Here is a 20,200-nt window from a genome sequence, read left to right as displayed (position 1 = left end):
CCCTTAGTGTCCAAAGATGTGCAGGTTAGGTGGATTGGCCATGCTAAATTGTCCCTTCGTGTCCAAAGATGTGTAGGTTAGGTGGATTGGCCATGCTAAATTGCCCCTTAGTGTCCAAAGATGTGCAGGTTAGGTGGATTGGCCATGCTAAATTGTCCCTTAGTGTCCAAAGATGTGCAGGTTAGGTGGATTGGCTGTGCTGTTACAGGGACAGGGCAGGGAAGAGGGCCTGGGTAAGGTGCTGGGTCAGAAAGTTGGTGTGAACTTGGTTGGCCGAATGTCCTCCTTCTGCACTGTAGGGATTCTATGCTTTGATTCTACAATGCAATGTATTGCCCTCTCCTGCTTCACAGAGGGCCAGTGGCTCCCGTCATACAGCAGTACGTGATGAACTGGGGGATATCACATGTTGCAGGCTGGAAGGATCCAAATGTGAAGGAGTTCATGGTCCCTGTCGCGCTTACAGTCACTGGCGGTGTTGTTCTTGGCCTGCTCTGAGGCTGTAGTGAGCACATCCTTTAGACGGCAGAGACGTCACACACACTCTCCCTGGCTCAGGCTGAAGCAAGCAAATGAGGTTCCTGCACAGATATGGCCCCCTCCTCCTCCCTCTTCAGGCAGCTCGTCCCGTTCTGTGGCACCTCTGCGCATTCTCCTTGCCGCGTCACAGGCCAAGAGGACGGAAAGTACAGCATCCGTGACTGGAAGCAAGTGATGTGAGCAATAAGTATTACAGCCTTCACCATGTACACCAACGCTTCCTGTGCACTTCAAAAGCATTAGCCAGCACGTAAACCACCAAGAACCTTTACCAAGTGAGCACCAGTCTGTACAAATCAATCAGCAACAAATCCACCAGTCACTGATGCTCCCTTTACATAGAAACATAGAAGATAGGAGCAGGAGGAGGCCATTCGGCCCTTCGATCCTGCTCCGCCATTCATCACCATCATAGCCTAATCCTGCTTTCTCCCCATAACCTTTAACCCCATTCGCCCCAAGTGCTACATCCAGCCGCCTCTTGAATACATTCAATGTTTTGGCATCAACGACTTCCTGTGGTAATGAATTCCACAGGCTCACCGGGTGAAGAAATGTCTCCTCACCTCCGTCCTAAATGGTCTACCCCCAATCCTCAGACTGTGACCCCTGGTTCTGGACTCCCCCCACCATCGGGAACATCCTCCCTGCATCTACCCTGTCTAGTCCTGTTAAAATTTTATAAGTCTCGATGAGATCCCCCCCTCATTCGTCTGAACTCCAGCGAAAACAATCCTAACCGAGTCAATCTCTCCTCATACATCAGCCCCGCCATCCCCGGAATCAGCCTGGTAAACCTTCGCTGCGCTCCCTCTAGAGCAAGAACATCCTTCCTCTGAAAAGGAGACCAAAATATTCCAGGTGTGGCCTCACCAAGGCCCTGTATAATTGCAACAACACATCCCTGCTCCTGTACCCGAGACTTCTCGCAATGAAGGCCAACATACCATTTGCCTTCTTTACCGCCTGCTGCACCTGCATGCTTACCTTCAGCGACTGGTGCACAAGGACACCCAGGTCCCGCTGCACACTCCCCTCTCCCAACTTACAGCCTTTCAGGTAGTAATCTGCCTTCTTGTTTTTGCTTCTGAAGGAGGAAATTTTCCAGAAAACCATATTTTGTATCATCAAACATATTTACTTATTGGACTAATTGGCACCACTCATAACGGGCCAACAATGCAGAGGGGCACCCCCGGATGGATATTCGATCGGGTCCCCCCCTGCACAGCTGAGAGACTCGCAAATTTCAAAGACTACGGAAGATCCCTAATCTGCCTAGCAACAGCGCGCAGCTGCATTTTAAACTGGCCAAGGACGATCAAGATCTCTACGAAACGAGACATAGAGTGGGTTATCAAAACCAAGCTATCACTGAAATATTACAAATTCGGCCAAGGCAGACATAAAAATCTGATAAACTAAGATATAAAAATAAAAGATTAGAATGAAATACTCCAGACATCCAACAGGACAGGATGACATTAACACTCAATCTCACAAGCAGGAAACACAGACACGAAACAATAAGATCAATTCAGATAAGAGGACACAGAGAGAAGATAATGGGAAACGCATTTAGACACCGGGGCAGGACCAAGTAATCCCATTAACACGAACACACACCATACAAATGCTAATCGATGAAACTTCCTGGGGACTTTTTAAACTGATAGACCATTTTAATACATAAGATAACACACATATAGCCAATGTTCCCGCTCAAATTAAATGTTCCCGCTCGAATTTGAAACTCTATAAAGATACACCGCTGATGTGATTTGATTGAGATCGAGCTGACCAGCCCACTGTTACGGAGCGGGTTATGTTGGATCTCCCTAGGATCCTAGCAATTGTACAATAAAGACACGCTTTGAACCTTGATTTGCGACTCAACTTCTATTCTGCACTGGTAAAGGGATATTTCCCTACAACAAAATGGCGTAGTCACGGCAGGATTTGATATCTGACTTCTGACTGATGGCCACAGTTTGAAAGTCGGGATCAAATTTAAACGAATCTGATACAAATCCAGAGCAGTCAAAGGCGAGTGCAGGTCTCCGTTCAAAGTGAGGTACCTTTAAGGGTTAGGGTTTGTCTGTTTTAAGTATTGTTGTCTTGTAGAACTGTATAATCTTGCCTAAGTTTTTAAATTGAAACAGAAGTCCGCACTAAAGAGGTACAGGTCAGAACGACCGCGTGGAAGAAGGTAAGTAACTTTTAACTTTAATAGGAGTAAAGGACCAGAGGTAAAGATAACAGGTTTTGGGCTATTTGATAACAGGAATTAAGACTAATATAAAGATAAGTACCGCATGCAGAACTAATTGGTGTAACTAACCCAGGATTGTAAATGAAACCGCTGTCTGTGCCAAGGCAATAGGACAAAGGAGTGCTTGACTCAAGGTGCCCTACCCTAAACTGGACGTTAAGAGGAGAAATCTCCCACGCTAAGGTTGGGTTTTGAAGCGGGCGCTAAGAGGCACAGGCACTCAGGGTGCAAGGCACGGACAGTGTAAATCGGGTAACAACACGGACTCTGAAGGGACGAACAACCTCAGAGTCGATACAGTTACTAACTATAACAGGGGCTTTGATAACAGATACATATGTGTAAGTGTTGAGGAAAAGGGGACCCGATCCATCCTGACCAAGAGACACGACGACGGAGGATCCATTAGGGACCCGGGCGGAGTTTGATAACCTTGTTCGTCTGTAGGGAACACCACAGCCCATAGCAGGATACCCAGTTTTGGGGTAACGGATCAACCCTGCTAGTGGGGGTGGTGGCCAAGCGGGAGGCGTTGTACTTAGAGGGGCTGGGAACAGGGGCCGACAAACCCACTAAACAACCAGCACACATCCCAATAAGACAACACAAAATAGACCAAGCGTGAGGTGTCAGGAATAGTTGGGGGAGCCCGGGGGAAAGAGACCCACTGGGACCCCACTACGAGGCCCTACAGCAATACAGACGGTGCTGGGGCAGTATCAGTGACAGGAGATAAGGGAGAGAGTTGAGGCACTTTTACTGTTGGAGCCAGCATACGGGGGTTGCAGGACTGCTGGACAGAAAAATGGCAGACCACGTTGTTAAGGGAGAAACTGCAGTAGCTCTCATTTTGAAGTATCTGTTAGCCAGAGAAGCGATTGTTGCAAAGATGAAACGGAACGGGTGGAACGCATCACAAACTTTAGAAGATCAAAGAAAGTGGGTAGACGGAGTTAAACGGGACAAAACAAAAGTAATGGGAGTAATATTAGTGACCCAGTTAGCTGGACTAATTGAGGAAGTAAATGCCTCAATGGAGGAGGGACACAAAGAGACAGAACAAATTAAAGTATTACAGGAGAGAGTGAGGGAATTAGAACACAGAAGCCACACTGCGGAGATAACGCAGAGATCAGAGGAAACGGACCCTCGGCGCCCATACGAGTCAGTGCAGAAACATACAGCCACTCCAGCATCAGAAGAAAACATAGAAAATTATAATCTAGCGCCAGTCACCAGAGGAGGGACGTTAGCACAACCAAAGGCAACCTATAAGCCTTTTACGCCAGGGGAAAGGCAGCAGATTATGGCATCCCTGGGGAAGTTAAAACCCAGAAGCGCAAACCTGGGATTTTGGGGCGAATTAGATTCGCTCTGGGTAGGACACCAGTTACATTTAAGGGACATACACCAGCTGGTCAGGGCAGCCTGTCCAGCGGATAAATGGAGGTTGGTGGCAGGAGGGCCAGCGACCCAAGCAGCACAGGACTATAATGGAGGAAGGTGGACACATGCCGTTCCTACAACGGCTGAGATAGATGACCAGCTGGCACCCTTCACATTATTTAAGACCGAAATCCAACGGGTCTTAGGGAACTCCCCCACTAATTGGAGCAGGATCACAAACACTAAACAAGGACGGGGGGAAAATGCATCGGAATTTGGAGAGAGATTATTCCAGGTATATAGGGAATGTTCAGGACAGGACAACGTGGATAGGAGAGACAGGGCTTTTGTTCAGGCATTTAAGGACGGGCTATCAGAGGCACACCAAGAGATCCTTAAGATGGGGGTGATAGCATCCCAAGACTATGACGAGCTAGTCGAGTGGGCTAGCGGGATAAGAGAAGAGAAGGCTGCCCAAACCAAGCCCAGACGTGAGAGAATTGGAACCCCCCATAACGGAGATAGGGGGAGAACCGGGTTCAGCTGCTACACATGTGGCCAGCCAGGGCATACGGCTAGATTCTGCAGGGGGGCACCAGTCAAAGGGAAACCCGAGAATGGCGGGCCCCGCTGTGACCACTGCCACAAGGCAGGGCACACTGAGGCAACATGTTGGGGGAAGCATGGGAGACCCCAAGACAACTATGGAACAACCCCGGGGGCACCACATTCCCGGAATCCACCAGGGTGACTAGGAGAAACCTTAAGCCAGGGAGATGGGAGACGAGAGAGGATTAGTGTAGCCACGCCCACAGAAGATAGTGAATCCCGACAAAAGCCGGTGTCCGTCCACTCCACTTATCGGCCAACATTGGTCGAAATCTCACAACCCGTAGCTCCCATCCAAAACAGGGAAGAGGGGGAGAGAATATATGTAGATGCCTTGGTAGGGGGTAGGGAGTGCCACATGTTAGTAGATACGGGAGCAGCCATATCAGTTACAAACCTACCCCTGCCACTGACCAACAAAAGAATACACATAACCGGGGTAGGAGGGGAGAGAGAATACCCGCCTATCTTAGTGAAACCACACTAGTAGAAATCAACCACAAGTATATTCCAATGCAATTTTACGTTTGTCAGAATAATGAGGGCACAATCATGGGGAACGATTTAATGAGGGAATACCAGGTGCTGATAGATTGTGGGAAAGGGAAACTAATTTGGCCACAACCTGACGGTAGGAAGACCAGGCAAGGGACATTAGCCAGCCACCTGGGGACGGTTGGGGTAGCCACTGTCGTGGCCCGAGATTGGGACCAGGAAAAAGACGGGTTCGGAGCCATCTGCGCTTCTATTCCCGAAGCCTGGGCTAGGACGAAATTAGATACCGGACTAACCGACACAGAACCGATAAAAGTCCCAGGACCAGAGCACAAGCCCCACAGACAATACCCTATCAAAAAGGAAGCGAAAGGGGCAGTGGTAGAAATAGTCAAAGGTTTAATAGAAAAGGGAATCCTCAGGGAAACCACCAGTACCACCAATTCCCCCACGTGGCCAGTTATAAAACCTGACGGGAGCTACCGGCTCACCATCGATGACACAGGTTTGAACAAGGTAACACCTAAATTACACCCCATTGTGGCAAACCCCTCGACTATTTTAAACGGATTGGCACAAGACCACAAAATTTTCACGGTACTAGATATAGCAAATGGATTCTGGTCCCTTCCACTGGACCCAGAATCCCAAAACAAATTTGCCTTCACTGTGGGAGAGAAACAGTACACATGGACCCGTCTCCCACAAGGATTTCATAACAGTCCTGCCATATTTCACAGAACGATGAGCGACATCCTGAGTAGGGTGAAATTGCATGAGGACAATACAGTTCTCCAGTATGTGGACGATGTCTTAATAGCGTCCAAAACCGAACAAGGGCACAAGGCAGCCCTGTATGCAGTACTAGAAGGATTGGCAAAAGCCGGGCTGAAAATAAGCCCACATAAGGCACAAATTGCAAAACCCCAGGTCCTGTACTTAGGACACCTAATTTCCCAGGGAGTTAAAGAAATGCCCGCAGATCGCAAAACCGCGATTAAAGAAATGCCACGACCAGTTACAATAAGAGGGGTCCGGAAAGTTTTAGGACTATTCAATTATAGCTGGAGTTTTATCCCTGACTTTGCACGAATCGCGGAGCCAATTCAGAGATTAGTAAAGGGAGGAAAGCCAGCCCTGGAAAGTATAGAGTGGGGACAAGAGCAAGAGACAGCATATGCAGAATTGAAAGCGAGGTTAGTTTCAGCCCCTGGGTTGGGATTGCCCGATGGAAGCAAAACGTTTCACATCTTCTGCGACAACCGGGACGGCTTCTATTCTGCCGTAGTGGCACAGACTCATGGAGATAGAAAGAGACCCGTAGGGTATTATTCAACGGCTGAGGGACCAGTAGTCACCGGGATGCCCAGGTGCATAGCCGCCCTAGACTGTGCAGCATGGGCTGTAGGGATAAGTGAGCCCATTGTCATGACAGGAGATATTGTACTACACACAAGACATACATTGGTAGAGATGCTAAACACGGGCAAACTCAAAACAGTCTCCAATATAAGGAGGGCAAGGTGGGAGGCCACACTCCTACCACCTAACAAGTCAGTCACGATCGTAAGGGACACGGGAGAAAATCCCGCGGAAGGGATTTTAGATATTGGGGAAGCGCACAGCTGTGGAGAAACTGACAAAAATGACGAGGAAGGAAAGATTAGAGATGAACCCCTTCCAACAGCAGATAAGACCTTCTATGTGGATGGGTCCCGCAAATATGTATCCGGATCCCCAAGGACAGGGTGGGCAGTAGTAGACCAGAACCTGGAAACCCTAGAATCAGGAAGGATCGACGGGGGTCAGTCCGCTCAGGTAGCAGAATTAGTTGCCCTCACCCAAGCCCTAAGATTAGCAGCAGGAAAAACAGTCAATGTGTATACAGACAGCCAATACGCATTTGGTGTGATCCACGATTACATGCCCGCATGGGGGAGAAGGGGGTTCATCACAACAGGAGGTACCCCCATTAAACACCAACAGCAGATAAGGGCACTACTAGCAGCTAGTGAACAACCTACAGAGGCCGCAGTAATTAAAATAAAAGCCCACCAGCGGGAACCTGGGAGGGACACCCCGGGGTGGATTCACTTCAAAGGGAATCAAGCCGCAGACACAGCGGCACAGCAAGCACTAGAAAACAGTGACATTAAAAGCCTGCCCCTTGCAGCAATAATGATAGAACAGGAAGAGATTGACATACAGAAATTACATGGGGACATTACACAGCAAGAACGGGACAGGTGGGAGGAGCTGGGCGCAGTTAAAGGGACTGACGGGGTGTGGAGAAAAGATAACCGAGTATTGGCACCAGGATGTATCCAGAACACATTCCTGGAACTGCACCACGGGCTTCCCCATACAGGCAGGGATGCAATGATACGGAGCCTGGGGAGAGAGTGGTGGTGGAAAGGATTGGGACGAGATGTGGCCACATCCTGCCGCAGATGCACTATATGTGCCCAGCACAACCCCGGGAAGCCCATAAAGGTAAAGATGGGACACCAACCCAGACCAAAGGGACCCTGGGAACAGATACAAATGGACTTCATCGGACCACTGCCCCCCTCTCACGGGAAAACATACTGCCTGGTAATAGTAGATCAATTCACCAGGTGGGTAGAGGCATTCCCCACAACCAATTGTACAGCCCTAACAGTAGCCAGGATATTGGCAGCAGAAGTCATTCCCCGATGGGGGATGCCAATTCAAGTTGATTCGGACCAGGGAACACATTTCACAGGAAAGGTTCTGAAAAACATTTGCCAACTATTAGGAATAAAACAAAAATTTCACATCCCCTATCACCCACAAAGTTCCGGGATGGTGGAGAGGATGAATCGGACTCTAAAAATAACAATGGCAAAAGCAATGCAATCCTCAGGTAGAAATTGGACAGAAGTCCTACCTGCAGTTCTGATGAGGCTTAGGGCGACCACAAATCGAACTACCGGCTTGACTCCATACGAGCTGATGACCGGGCGAGCAATGCACTTACCCGAAAACATTATTACAGGCTGGACAGATGTGGGTCCGATAAAAGATAGGATCCGATAATACATCCGAGACCTTAGCACCCAATTGAAGGGGATGCGCCGGTCCGTAATTTCTAATCAGGCACAGGTCGACGCAGAGGGGGACTCAGAAATATTACCAGAAGTCCCAAAAGCCGGGAGCCGGGTATTAACAAAAGTGCTTCCTGCAAAACCAGGATTTTCCCCAAGATGGCACGGACCTTACGAGGTCATTATTAGCGGAGATACCTGTGCCTGTATAGATATAAGGGGACAGGGGGTCTGGAAACACTGGACCCAATTAAAACTATATGAGGACAAATGAACTAAAAAAATACCGTTTTGCTCATTCAACTTCCACAGGAACCAGGACCAGATCTACTATCAAGACGTCGGAACCAACTACTTTTAATTTGATTGCCTGTTTATTTTCTGTATATACTGTAATTGTAAAATACTGTTGAAAAAAAAGAGCGATATGGGAACAGGGACATATCTGATAATAACCCTGACCATTGTAAATACGCTCCAACACATGGGGGTTAGGGGAGCAGAACCACCAATCATGGAAGGAAACCTATTCCTGAAAACACACATCCAGATCTATGGGAATAGGACCGCTTGTTACCCCTCAGCGCGATCAGTAAACTCCCTATTCATCGCAACACCAGGGTGGCTCCCACAAGAGTTATTCACTATTGACACATCGGGGGCACCCTGCAAAGAACATATTGGGTACTTTAAGCAAGGGATACAAGGAAGGTGTGTAGAGCTCACTGAGCCGGGAATTCTAAGGGGGACGGGACCCCAACCGGAGGAGACACATGGGAACTACCCACAATGTTTTAAGGGAGAGGGATGGGGGTGCGTGCATGCCTTTGTCCCCAAAAATGATTCGTGCGCTGAGGCACATTGTGCTCTCCAGGAGTGCCGGGTCCGGGAAGGACACTTCACTTGTGACTGCAAGCAACAAAAATGCATTGCAGTCACCGCGGGTAGGCAGCTTATGTGTGGCAAGTGCAACAGCACCCACGTAAGCTCAGCCTCAGGGACATATCCATTTGATTCTCACCAAGAGGTACAATCAAGTGGACAGTCCAGGGGGAGGGAAGGTTCCACAAGATGGGGCCATGCGGTCAAACGACCCCGGGGTAATGCATGTTATCGGGTTAAAGACGGGTACGTGTTTTTATTTAAAAATGTATATATGATGGCCACAGACAGGCCTCCAAGGTTCTTTTCCGTAGGGACAATCAGACCTCTCACGGTTCCATGCCCAAGCGAAGGGCATGTCCAGAAACGCATAGTGACCAGGGCCATCAGCGCAGAATTTTGCTCCGACTGGCAGGCCCCTGTCACACTAGGGTCTTCTTTAGGATATGGATTTCTGGGGACACTATCCCTGGGAGGCGCCGCAGGGGTGATCAGTGCCAGTAATAGGAATTTCTTCATATGTGGACTGACCATTTTAGGAAACAACACCCTACAAGCATTAGGCGCAATTGACCAAGAACTCGCAGAACTCAGACTATACACACAACAAACGAGATATGCGGTGGACTATCAGCTAGCCAGACAAGGGGGGGTATGCACCATCATCAAGGAAAAATGCATCACATACGTACACGACGAGACACTAAACATAACAGCAGCCATGTCCGGGATACAAAAGCAATTGGATAACTTTAAACAGGGGTTAACAGGGACTGATGGGTGGTTAGGATGGCTGTTTAACACAGTTTGGGGAGCATATATTATGAAGGGATTAATCCTAGTGGTAGCCATCCTGTTCACACTCTGCCTTGGCCTAACCTGTATTAAAGTGATATGTGCAAATATTACATCAAGAATGCTACCCACTGCCAGTATCCAGATGCAAGAACTTAACAACGACACAGAAGAAGAGGAACAACGGCAAGGACAACAGCTGTACAAATCACTGTTCCTCTGAAGGTCGTCCATGGGGGGTCAGCCATGAATGGCACCCCCTGGACGAGAGGAGGGACTGAAGGAGGAAATTTTCCAGAAAACCATATTTGTATCATCAAACATATTTACATATTGGACTAATTGGCACCACTCATAACGGGCCAACAATGCAGAGGGGCACCCCCGGATGGATATTCGATCGGGTCCCCCCCTGCACAGCTGAGAGACTCGCGAATTTCAAAGACTACGGAAGATCCCTAATCTGCCTAGCAACAGCGCGCAGCTGCATTTTAAACTGGCCAAGGACGATCAAGATCTCTACGAAACGAGACATAGAGTGGGTTATCAAAACCAAGCTATCACTGAAATATTACCAATTTGGCCAAGGCAGACATAAAAATCTGATAAACTAAGATATAAAAATAAAAGATTAGAATGAAATACTCCAGACATCCAACAGGACAGGATGACATTAACACTCAATCTCACAAGCAGGAAACACAGACACGAAACAATAAGATCAATTCAGATAAGAGGACACAGAGAGAAGATAATGGGAAACGCATTTAGACACCGGGGCAGGACCAAGTAATCCCATTAACACGAACACACACCATACAAATGCTAATCGATGAAACTTCCTGGGGACTTTTTAAACTGATAGACCATTTTAATACATAAGATAACACACATATAGCCAATGTTCCCGCTCAAATTAAATGTTCCCGCTCGAATTTGAAACTCTATAAAGATACACCGCTGATGTGATTTGATTGAGATCGAGCTGACCAGCCCACTGTTACGGAGCGGGTTATGTTGGATCTCCCTGGGATCCCAGTAATTGTACAATAAAGACACGCTTTGAACCTTGATTTGCGACTCAACTTCTATTCTGCACTGGTAAAGGGATATTTCCCTACAACACTTCCAAAGTGAATAACCTCACATTTATAGCACTGTTCGGAGTACATCATGCTGCTTAACATATATTCAGCTGTGCAAGGTTAATAGGGCATTATCTGGAACATTGACTCAGAAATGGAACCACTAAAGTCAAGCCAGCAATACACCTGGCTGATGGTGCCATCTGCCAATGCTGAAAGCTTCTGGCATGTGCCCTTCTGATGAAGGGGCATCGCTCCGAAAGCTTATGGTATTTGCTACCAAATAAACCTGTTGGACTTTAACCTGGTGTTGTGAGACTTCTTACTGTGCCCTTAATGCAGAGGCCCTTGAACAAATGTTCAATTCTGGTCGCCGCATTACAGGAAGGATGTGGAGGCGTTGGAGAGGATGAAGAAGAGGTTTACCAGAAGTGGTTTGCCTGGGTTGGAGCGTATGAGCTATAAGAAGAGGCTGGACAAACTAGGGTTGTTTTCTCTGAGGCTGAATGGGAGACCTAATAGAAGTCTATAAAATTCAGAGAGGCACAGATAGGGTTCGACTGTCAGAATCTTTCCCCCAGAGTTGAAATGTCTAATACTCGGGGGCACGCACTGAAGGCGAGAGGGAGAAAGTTCGAAGGAGATGTGAGGGGCAAGTTTTTTACACAGAGAGTGGTGGGTGTCTGGAACGCGCTGCCAGGGGTGGCGGTGGAGGCAGATACGATAGGGGTGTTTAAGGGGCTTTTATATAAGCACATGAATATGCGAGGAATAGAGGGATATGGACCAAGGGCAGGCAGAAGGAATTAGTCATGTTCGGCACAACATGGTGGGCCGAAGGGCCTGTTCCTGTGCTGTACTGTTCCATGTTCTCAGGATGCCCAGCGTGGCACACACCTGGATGTGCATAGGCAACAGGGGGGGGGGGGTGGCGCTGGGAACATCGACCGATCTTCCCGTGGGCCTCGCGGAGTCTGAACTCCCCTCTTGAGCGAGTTCCCCAACAGGAAAGGAGTGGGAGTTTCAATGCGACTGACTCTACTCGAATTGGGTACCGCAGGTCTCTGAGGCTTCGAGTTGGCTACCATATTCCGCAGAGTCTGTGCTTTATACATTGTGCACATCAAAGGTATTGGTGACAAAAGAGTGGCCTTGCCGAGAATATTGTACATTCACATCTGACAAGTACATCCTGTAGAGCAAACAATACGGTGACCACAGTGTGACGGCTAAGTTTCAGGTCCCCAAATATATGTAAGGTTGCAATATACCATGAGAAGTTGCTTTGCAGAATCCCTGAGAATGATGCCCAGAATCAAAGGTTCAAATTGGGAGCCTTCCGCAGAACTGGGATGGGCAGACTGTTCGATTTGCGCCGATGGTTTGTGGGGCTTTACGATAGCCAGAGGGTGCCTTTCGCTTCAGTGGTAGCGTGGCCCCTTTAAGGGGACGAGGCCCGAGGCCCATGTGGATCAGGTCGGACCCTGCGGAGAGGCAGCGCGGGGAGCCGAGCCAATCAGGCGCGAGGGCGCGCGTCCTGGGACGGGGAGGAACTTCAGTTGGAGCCAGGGAGAAGAGAGTGGACGTGTATTGCAGTGCTGTTAAACCGGCACTTGTACAGATATAAATATTGTTGTTAATAAACCCGTTAGAACTTGAAGCCATAATAAGTCACCTTCGAAGTTACACTGGCGATGCGGAAAAACCCTTTTGACCCAGAAGTGGAAAACTGGGGGCAATATATCGAAAGGCTGCATTTTGTTTTGGTCGCAAATGAGATCACAGCGGGCTAAAAATAAAAGGTGATATTGCTCACAGTTTGTGGTCCAAAAGCCTGCAGCCTAGTGAGGAGTCTAACATCACCCAGAGCTCCAGACACACCATGTCACGGAGTCTACAACATCCACAGCCACCACTGACTCTCAAGGGAGTGCAGCGAAGGTTTACCAGGCTGATTCCGGCGGGACTGATGTATGAGGAGAGATTGACTAGGTTAGGATTGTTTTCACTGGAGTTCAGACGAATGAGGGGGGATCTCATAGAGACTGATAAAATTCTAACAGGACTAGACAGGGTGGATGCAGGGAGGATGTTCCCGATGGTGGGGGAATCCAGAACCAGGGGTCACAGTCTGAGGATTCGGGGTAGACCATTTAGGACGGAGATGAGGAGACATTTCTTCACCCGGTGAGCCGGTGGAATTCATTCCCACAGGAAGTAGTTGATGCCAAAACATTGAATGTATTCAAGAGGTGGCTGGATATAGCACTTGGGGCGAATGGGGTTAAAGGTTATGGGGAGAAAGCAGGATTAGGCTATTGAGTTGGATGATCAGCCATGATGGTGATGAATGGCGGAGCAGGATTGAAGGGCCAAATGGCCTCCACCTGCTCCTATCTTCTATGTTTGACAAAGTTGCGGCAGATCTTTGCTATTCGTGGCATCCCTGAGGTCTAAGTGTCAGACAAAGGCACAGCATTTACAGCAGAGGAGTTTCACAAATTTAAGTCAAGCGGTATACGCCACACTCGGTCAGCCCCTTTCTAACCCAATCCAATGGGTTAGCAGAACGGACTGCACAAATGTTCAAATCATCCGTGAAAAAGCAAGTTCATAGACCATTGCCTTTACGTTTGGCAAGTTTCTTGTTGTCATATAATACCACTCCAAATGCCACCACAGGGCTTACGCCAACTGAATTTCTCATGGAACTCGTTTGGATTTGGTATTTCCAGAACTGGCGAGGAGGGTAGGGAGTGAGGCAAGCCTCCCAGAAAGAAAACCATGACTCGAGAGAAAGGGGCAGAGTTTTCCCAAGTGGATGATTTAGTTCCGGCTGGAAGATTTGCAGCTGGACCGACACAGGGACTGGGAAAGGAGGGGACCAGTCTCCGACATTGTGGAAGTACAAGGTTGGCGTGTAAAACAACATGTGGATCAAGGTTGGCGTGTAAAACAACATGTGGATCAAGGTTGGCGTGTAAAACAACATGTGGATCAAGGTTGGCGTGTAAAACAACATGTGGATCAAGGTTGGCGTGTAAAACAACATGTGGATCAAGGTTGGCGTGTAAAACAACATGTGGATCATGCGAGGAAGAAAGTGGGGCCTGATACAGAGGATTGACAAGTGTATCCTGTGGTGGACTCGTGTTCAGCGGTCGCTGATCCAGGGATTCCTGTTGTAAACGTGGAGCCGGGAAACCGGCACTTTCCGAAACCAAGGAGGCTGCAGCTACTGAGGAGGATGTCAACTCCGGATTGATGAGGTTGCCTTCTGCATCTGCCCGCCCAGACTCTTTACTCACTGAAGGACCCAGCAGCAAACAGAGACGTTCCTCCAGATGCGAGAAATATCCTGACAGACTGAACTTGTAAAGAGTTTTCCCTAGGGTGTCCCCGATGTGTTGTTACATCAGGTATGCCAACGTTAACTGACATTTGGGTACACCGAGGGAACTGCTGTTCCTGCAATTTCATTCATAGGTGGACTCAGGAGTTTGGTTAGGGGGGGGAGGATGAGTGTGGTAACGTGGCCCCTTTAAAGGGGGTGTTCCCTGAAGATCATGCGATTGGGTTGGACCCTATAGAGAGGCTGTGCGGGAAGCCGAGCCAATCGGGATCAAGGGCGCGTCCTGGGTCGGGAAGGCACTTCCGTTGGAGCCAGGCAGGAGGAGAATAGTTTAAAGTTTTAAAGTTTATTTATTAGTCACAAGTAGGCTTACATTAACACTGCAATGAAGTTAGTGTGAAAATCCCCTAGTCGCCACACTCCTGTTCAGGTACACCGAGGGAGAATTTAGCACGGACAATCCACCCTAACCACCACGTCTTCGGACTGTGGGAGGAAACCGGAGCACCCGGAGGAAACCCACGCAGACACGGGGAGAGCGTGCAGACTCCACACAGACAGTGACCCGAGCCGGGAATCGAACCCGGGTCCCTGGCGTTGTGAGGCAGCAGTGCTAATCACTGTGCCACCCATTAGTGTGGCACTAATGAATGAATAAATATTTACTCCTGGGAACATGTTGCTGCTTGGTTGTCACTGGAATAATGTCAAGGTGACTTTTAAAATATACACAGAGTCTGACCCCTCATATTTCACATTTTTATTAAACAACAGGAAGACCATCCTACAGCTTATCAATGTTTTGAACTTGCAGACACATTGCGAAAGGATCAAACTGTACCTTTGCAGGAAATGTTGATACTCCTTCTCTCTCCTTTGCGTCACCTCTTGGCGTTCTGCCACGTCAAAGACCTGCTCCAGCTGAGTTACAGAGTTCTGACTGACAATGGTGTTTAGTAATGTGTCCTCTCCTTCACAGTTACAGTCATCCCTTGTGAGCTGCCTACAAAGGGAAACAAGGAGGGGAAATGAACCCGAGGTACAGTCCGGATGCTGAGAAGAGTTCGGCAAGGGACAATTGCCCCACATCTCGTCAGGTGGAATAATAGAACCGTACAGCGCCAGGGAAACCCTTCAGCCCATCGAGTCCCCACCGATACATTCGAAACACCTGACCTCACCTAATCCCATTTACCAGCCCATAGCCCTGAATGTTATGATGTGCCAAGTGCTCATCCAGATACTTTTTAAAGGATGTGAGGCATCCCGCCTCCACCCCCTCCCAGGCAGCGCATTCCAGACCCTCACCACCCTCTGGGGAAAAAGGTTTTTCCTCACATCCCCCCTAAACCTCCCACCCCTCACCTTGAACCTGTATCCCCTCATGACTGACCCTTCAACTAAGGGGAACAGCTGCTCCTTATCCTCTCTGTCCTTGTCCCTCATAATCCTGTACACCTCGATCAGGTCGCCCCTCAGTCTTCTCTGCTCCAGAGAAAACAACCCAAGCCTACCCAACCTCTCTTCATAACTTAAATGTTCCATCCCAGGCAGCATCCTGGTGAATCTCCTCTGCACCCCCTCCAGTGCAACCACATCCTTAAATGAGGAGGAATAAGTAAAGTTACAGCACAAAGCGCAGTCCATCTGGTCCGAATAGACTACGTCAGTGATTTGCCCTCCACAAAAGTAAACCATTTTTCTTTATTCATTCCTGGGACATGGGCGTCGCTGGCTGGTCCAGCATTCATTGCCCATCCCTAGTTGCCTTTGGAGGGCATTTGAGAATTCTGCCCTTAGGATTTCTTTTTTGGGGAGATTCTCACTGAATTCTCCCACACTTGGAATTTTCTTTGGAGTGGAAATCTAAAGACCGACACCTCTGGGATCATCCTTGCCAATGCTCTCTGCACCCTTGCCAGTGTCTCTATATCCTGTTTTGGCACGGTGGCACAGTGGTTAGCACTGCTGCCTCACAGCGCCAGGGACCCGGGTTCGATTCTGGCCTTGGGTCACTGCCTATGTGGAGTCTGCACGTTCTCCCCGTGTCTGCGTGGGTTTCCTCCGGGTGCTCCGGTTTCCTCCCACATTCCAAAAGTCTGTAGGTTAGGTGGATTGGCCGTGCTAAATTGTCCCTTAGTGTCCAAAGACGTGCAGGTTAGGAGGATTGGCCATGCTAAATTGCCCATTAGTATCCAAAGATGCGTAGGTTAGGTGGATTGGCCATGCTAAATTGCCCCTTAGTATCCAAAGATGTGTAGGTTAGGTGGATTGGCCATGCTAAATTGCCCCCTTAGTGTCCCAAGATGTGCGGGTTAGGTGGATTGGCCATGCTAAATTGCCCCTTAGTATCCAAAGATGCGTAGGTTAGGTGGATTGGCCATGCTAAATTGCCCCTTAGTGTCCAAAGATGTGCAGGTTAGGTGGGTTGGCCTTGCTAAATTGTCCCTTAGTGTCCCAAGATGTGCGGGTTAGGTGGATTGGCCATGCTAAATTGCCCCTTAGTGTCCAAAGATACGCAGGTTAGGGGGATTGGCCATGCTAAATTACCCCTTAGTGTCAGGGACTGAGCAGGTTAAATGCATGGGTTATGGGGGTAGGGCGTGGGTGGGTGGGTGCAGACTCGATGGGCTGAATGGCCTCCTTCTGCACTGTCGGGATTCTCTGACCGAACGCCCTGAAATCCTGGCAGCCGGTCCCCACAACACAGAGAACAGGAATGTGGTACTGACCTCACTGCGGATTGATAATATCCATGTTTCAGGATGGCACCGGAGTGTGGCGACTGTGTGAGCTCTGTATGGTGTGAATTGTATAGATAGCACGCAAAGCAATACTTTTCATTGTATCTCAGTACATGTGACAAAAATAAAACAAATCTCGTCAAATCTTCCCTTGTTGTACATATTGGGAATTTGATTCCTTTATCTGTCTCTCCTGTCCAATGAATATCAGGTTAGTTGAATTCCCCGGTCATTAATATTTCATGACCAGGTTTTGGAGCTTGGCAGAGTTTCCCTTCCCGGCATCTGGAGACTCAATGGGGACACGCATCCTCACCAACACGACCTACTCTGCAGCCATTTAACGCTCCAACAAGCGTCATCTGGCTGGAGGCAGGGTTTCCATCCCTCGTTCAAGGTGAGGCCCCGCCTCAGAGAGCCTCTGGCCAATGGAGGTGCCCATCCCCCCCTCCGCCTCACACCCAAGGGCTTGAACCCACTTCATTTTCCGGGTTCCCCCTCCTGTCCTGGAGCTCCTCCCACAAATCCTGAAAATTGAGACAGGGCGGGTCAATAATTTGCCACTGAGAGTCAGAGAGGTTTACAGCACGGAAACAGGCCCTTCAGCCCAACTTGTCCATGCCACCCCTTTTTTTTTTAAAACCCCTAAGCTCGTCCCAGTTACCCGCATTTGGCCCATATCCCTCTATACCCATCTTATCCATGTAACTGTCTAAACACTTTTTTAAAAGATAAAATTGTACCCGCCTCGACTACTGCCTCTGGCAGCTTGTTCCAGACACTCACCACCCTGTGTGTGAAAAAATTGCCCCTCTGGACCCTTTTGTATCTCTCCCCTCTCACCTTATACCCTCTAGCTTTAGACTCCCCTACCTTTGGGAAAAGATATTGACTATCGAGCTGATCTGTGCCCCTCATTATTTTATAGACCTCTATAAGATCACCCCTCAGCCTCCTACGCTCCAGAGAAAAAAGTCCCAGTCCATCCAGCTTCTCCTTATAACTCAAACCATCAAGTCCCGGTAGCATCCTAGTCAATCTTTTCTGCACTCTTTCTAGTTTAATAATATCCTTTCTATAATAGGGTGACCAGAATTGCACACAGTATTCCAAGTGTGGCCTCACCAATGTCTTGTACAACTTCAACAAGACGTCCCAACTCCTGTATTCAATGTTCTGACCAATGAAACCAAGCATGCCGAATGCCTTCTTCACCACTCTGTCCACCTGTGACTCCACTTTCAAGGAGATATGAACCTGTACCCCTTTGTTCTGTAACTCTCCCCAACGCCCTACCATTAACTGAGTAAGTCCTGCCCTGGTTTGACCGACCAAAATGCATCACCTCGCATTTATCTAAATTAAACTCCATCTGCCATTCGTCAGCCCAGTGGCCCAATTGATCAAGATCCCGTTGCAATCCGAGATAACCTTCTTCACTGTCCACCATGCCACCAATCTTGGTGTCATCTTTGAGGGCCTAAATTGGGGCAAGGATGGGCAGGCCTGACTAGGCCTCGCCTGACCCAGTGTAATATTGCAGACAGGTCAAGCAGATGGGAGCCCAGTGGGGAACCCATTTGAGAATTTTACGCGCACCCCCGGCCTACAAACCTGGCGGCAGGGGGGAGGGTAAAATTCTGCCTCGTGTTTTTAATTCAATTCCCTAACTTAGCTGCAAATTTCGTCCTCCACTCACTTTCCACTACGGGCTGGCCTGTAAGTTCATAAGTTTTATTTATTTGTGTCGCAAGTAACACTTACATTAACACTGCAATGAAGTTACTGTTAAAATCCCCCAGTCGCCACACTCCAGTTCGGGTACACTGAGGGAGAATTTAGCACGGCCAATGCACCCTAACCAGCACGTCTTTCGGACTGTGGGAGGAAACCGGAGCACCCGGAGGAAACCCACGCAGACAGGGGGAGAACGTGCAGACTGATTTGATTTGATTTATTGTTGTCACATGTATTAACATACAGTGCAAAGTATTGTTTCTTGCGCGCTATACAGATAAAGCATACCGTTCATAGAGAAGGAAAGGAGAGAGTGCAGAATGTAGTGTTACAGTCATAGCTAGGGTGTAGAGAAAGATCAGCTTAATATTTGATGTATTAGTGTCACATGTATTGGTAGACAGTGAAAAGTATTGTTTCTTGCGCACTATACAGACAAAGCATACCGTTCATAGAGTACATAGGGGAGAAGGAAAGGGGAGGGTGCAGAATGTAGTGTTACAGTCATAGCTAGGGTTAGAGAAAGATCAGCTTAATACAAGGTAAGTCCATTCAAAAGTCTGACAGCAGCAGGGAAGAAGCTGTTCTTGAGTCGGTCGGTACGTGACCTCAGACTTTTGTGTCTTTTTCCCGACGGAAGAAGGTGGAAGAGAGAATGTCCGGGGTGCGAGGAGTCCTTGATTATGCCGGCTGCTTTTCCGAGGCAGCGGGAAGTGTAGACAGAGTCAATGGATGGGAGGCTGGTTTGCGTGATGGACTGGGCTACGTTCACGACCCTTTGTAGCTCCTTGCGGTCTTGGGCAGAGCAGGAGCCCAGACCAAGCTGTGATACAACCAGAAAGAATACTTTCTGTGGTGCATCTGTAAAAGTTGGTGAGAGTCGTAGCGGACATGCCAAATTTCCTCAGTCTTCTGCGAAAGTAGACTGGGAGAAAGATGGGGCGGTCAAACCATGTCAAAGGCTGCAGACAGCTGGAGAAGGACGGTGGGGGGGCAGGGAAGTTTACCTTTGTTCCAGTTACACTGGACGTCATTTGTGACTTGGATAAGAATTGTTTCGGTATCAGGGGCAGAAAGATGATTGGAGGGATTCAAACTTGGAGTTCCTGGAAAAATGGGAATGCATTTGGGAGGTGAGAACTCCTCCATGGAGTTTGGAGAGGAAATGGGGGTTGGAGATGGGATTGGTGGAGTTAAGGGCTGTTATTTTTTGAGGGAAAGGGGTCTCTCAAGAC

At 48.6% G+C, this 20,200-nt stretch overlaps 1 protein-coding gene across 1 annotated transcript in view; it reads right to left on the bottom strand.

Annotated features, from left to right (window-relative positions):
- The window catches only part of LOC144481891 (beta-1,4 N-acetylgalactosaminyltransferase 1-like), an 84,725-nt gene that overhangs the window by 61,868 nt on the left and 2,657 nt on the right, over window positions 1-20,200 (bottom strand). The window contains exon 2 of the mRNA XM_078201053.1: window positions 15,326-15,487. Coding sequence (XP_078057179.1) covers window positions 15,326-15,487 — 162 coding nt within the window. The remainder of the gene's footprint in view (window positions 1-15,325; window positions 15,488-20,200) is intronic.

This window comes from Mustelus asterias, chromosome X (genome assembly GCF_964213995.1).
Source record: "Mustelus asterias chromosome X, sMusAst1.hap1.1, whole genome shotgun sequence".
Lineage (NCBI taxonomy): Eukaryota > Metazoa > Chordata > Chondrichthyes > Carcharhiniformes > Triakidae > Mustelus > Mustelus asterias.
The sequence above is the reverse complement of the archived record's forward strand: the minus strand, read 5'-3'. Positions and strand labels throughout refer to the sequence as shown.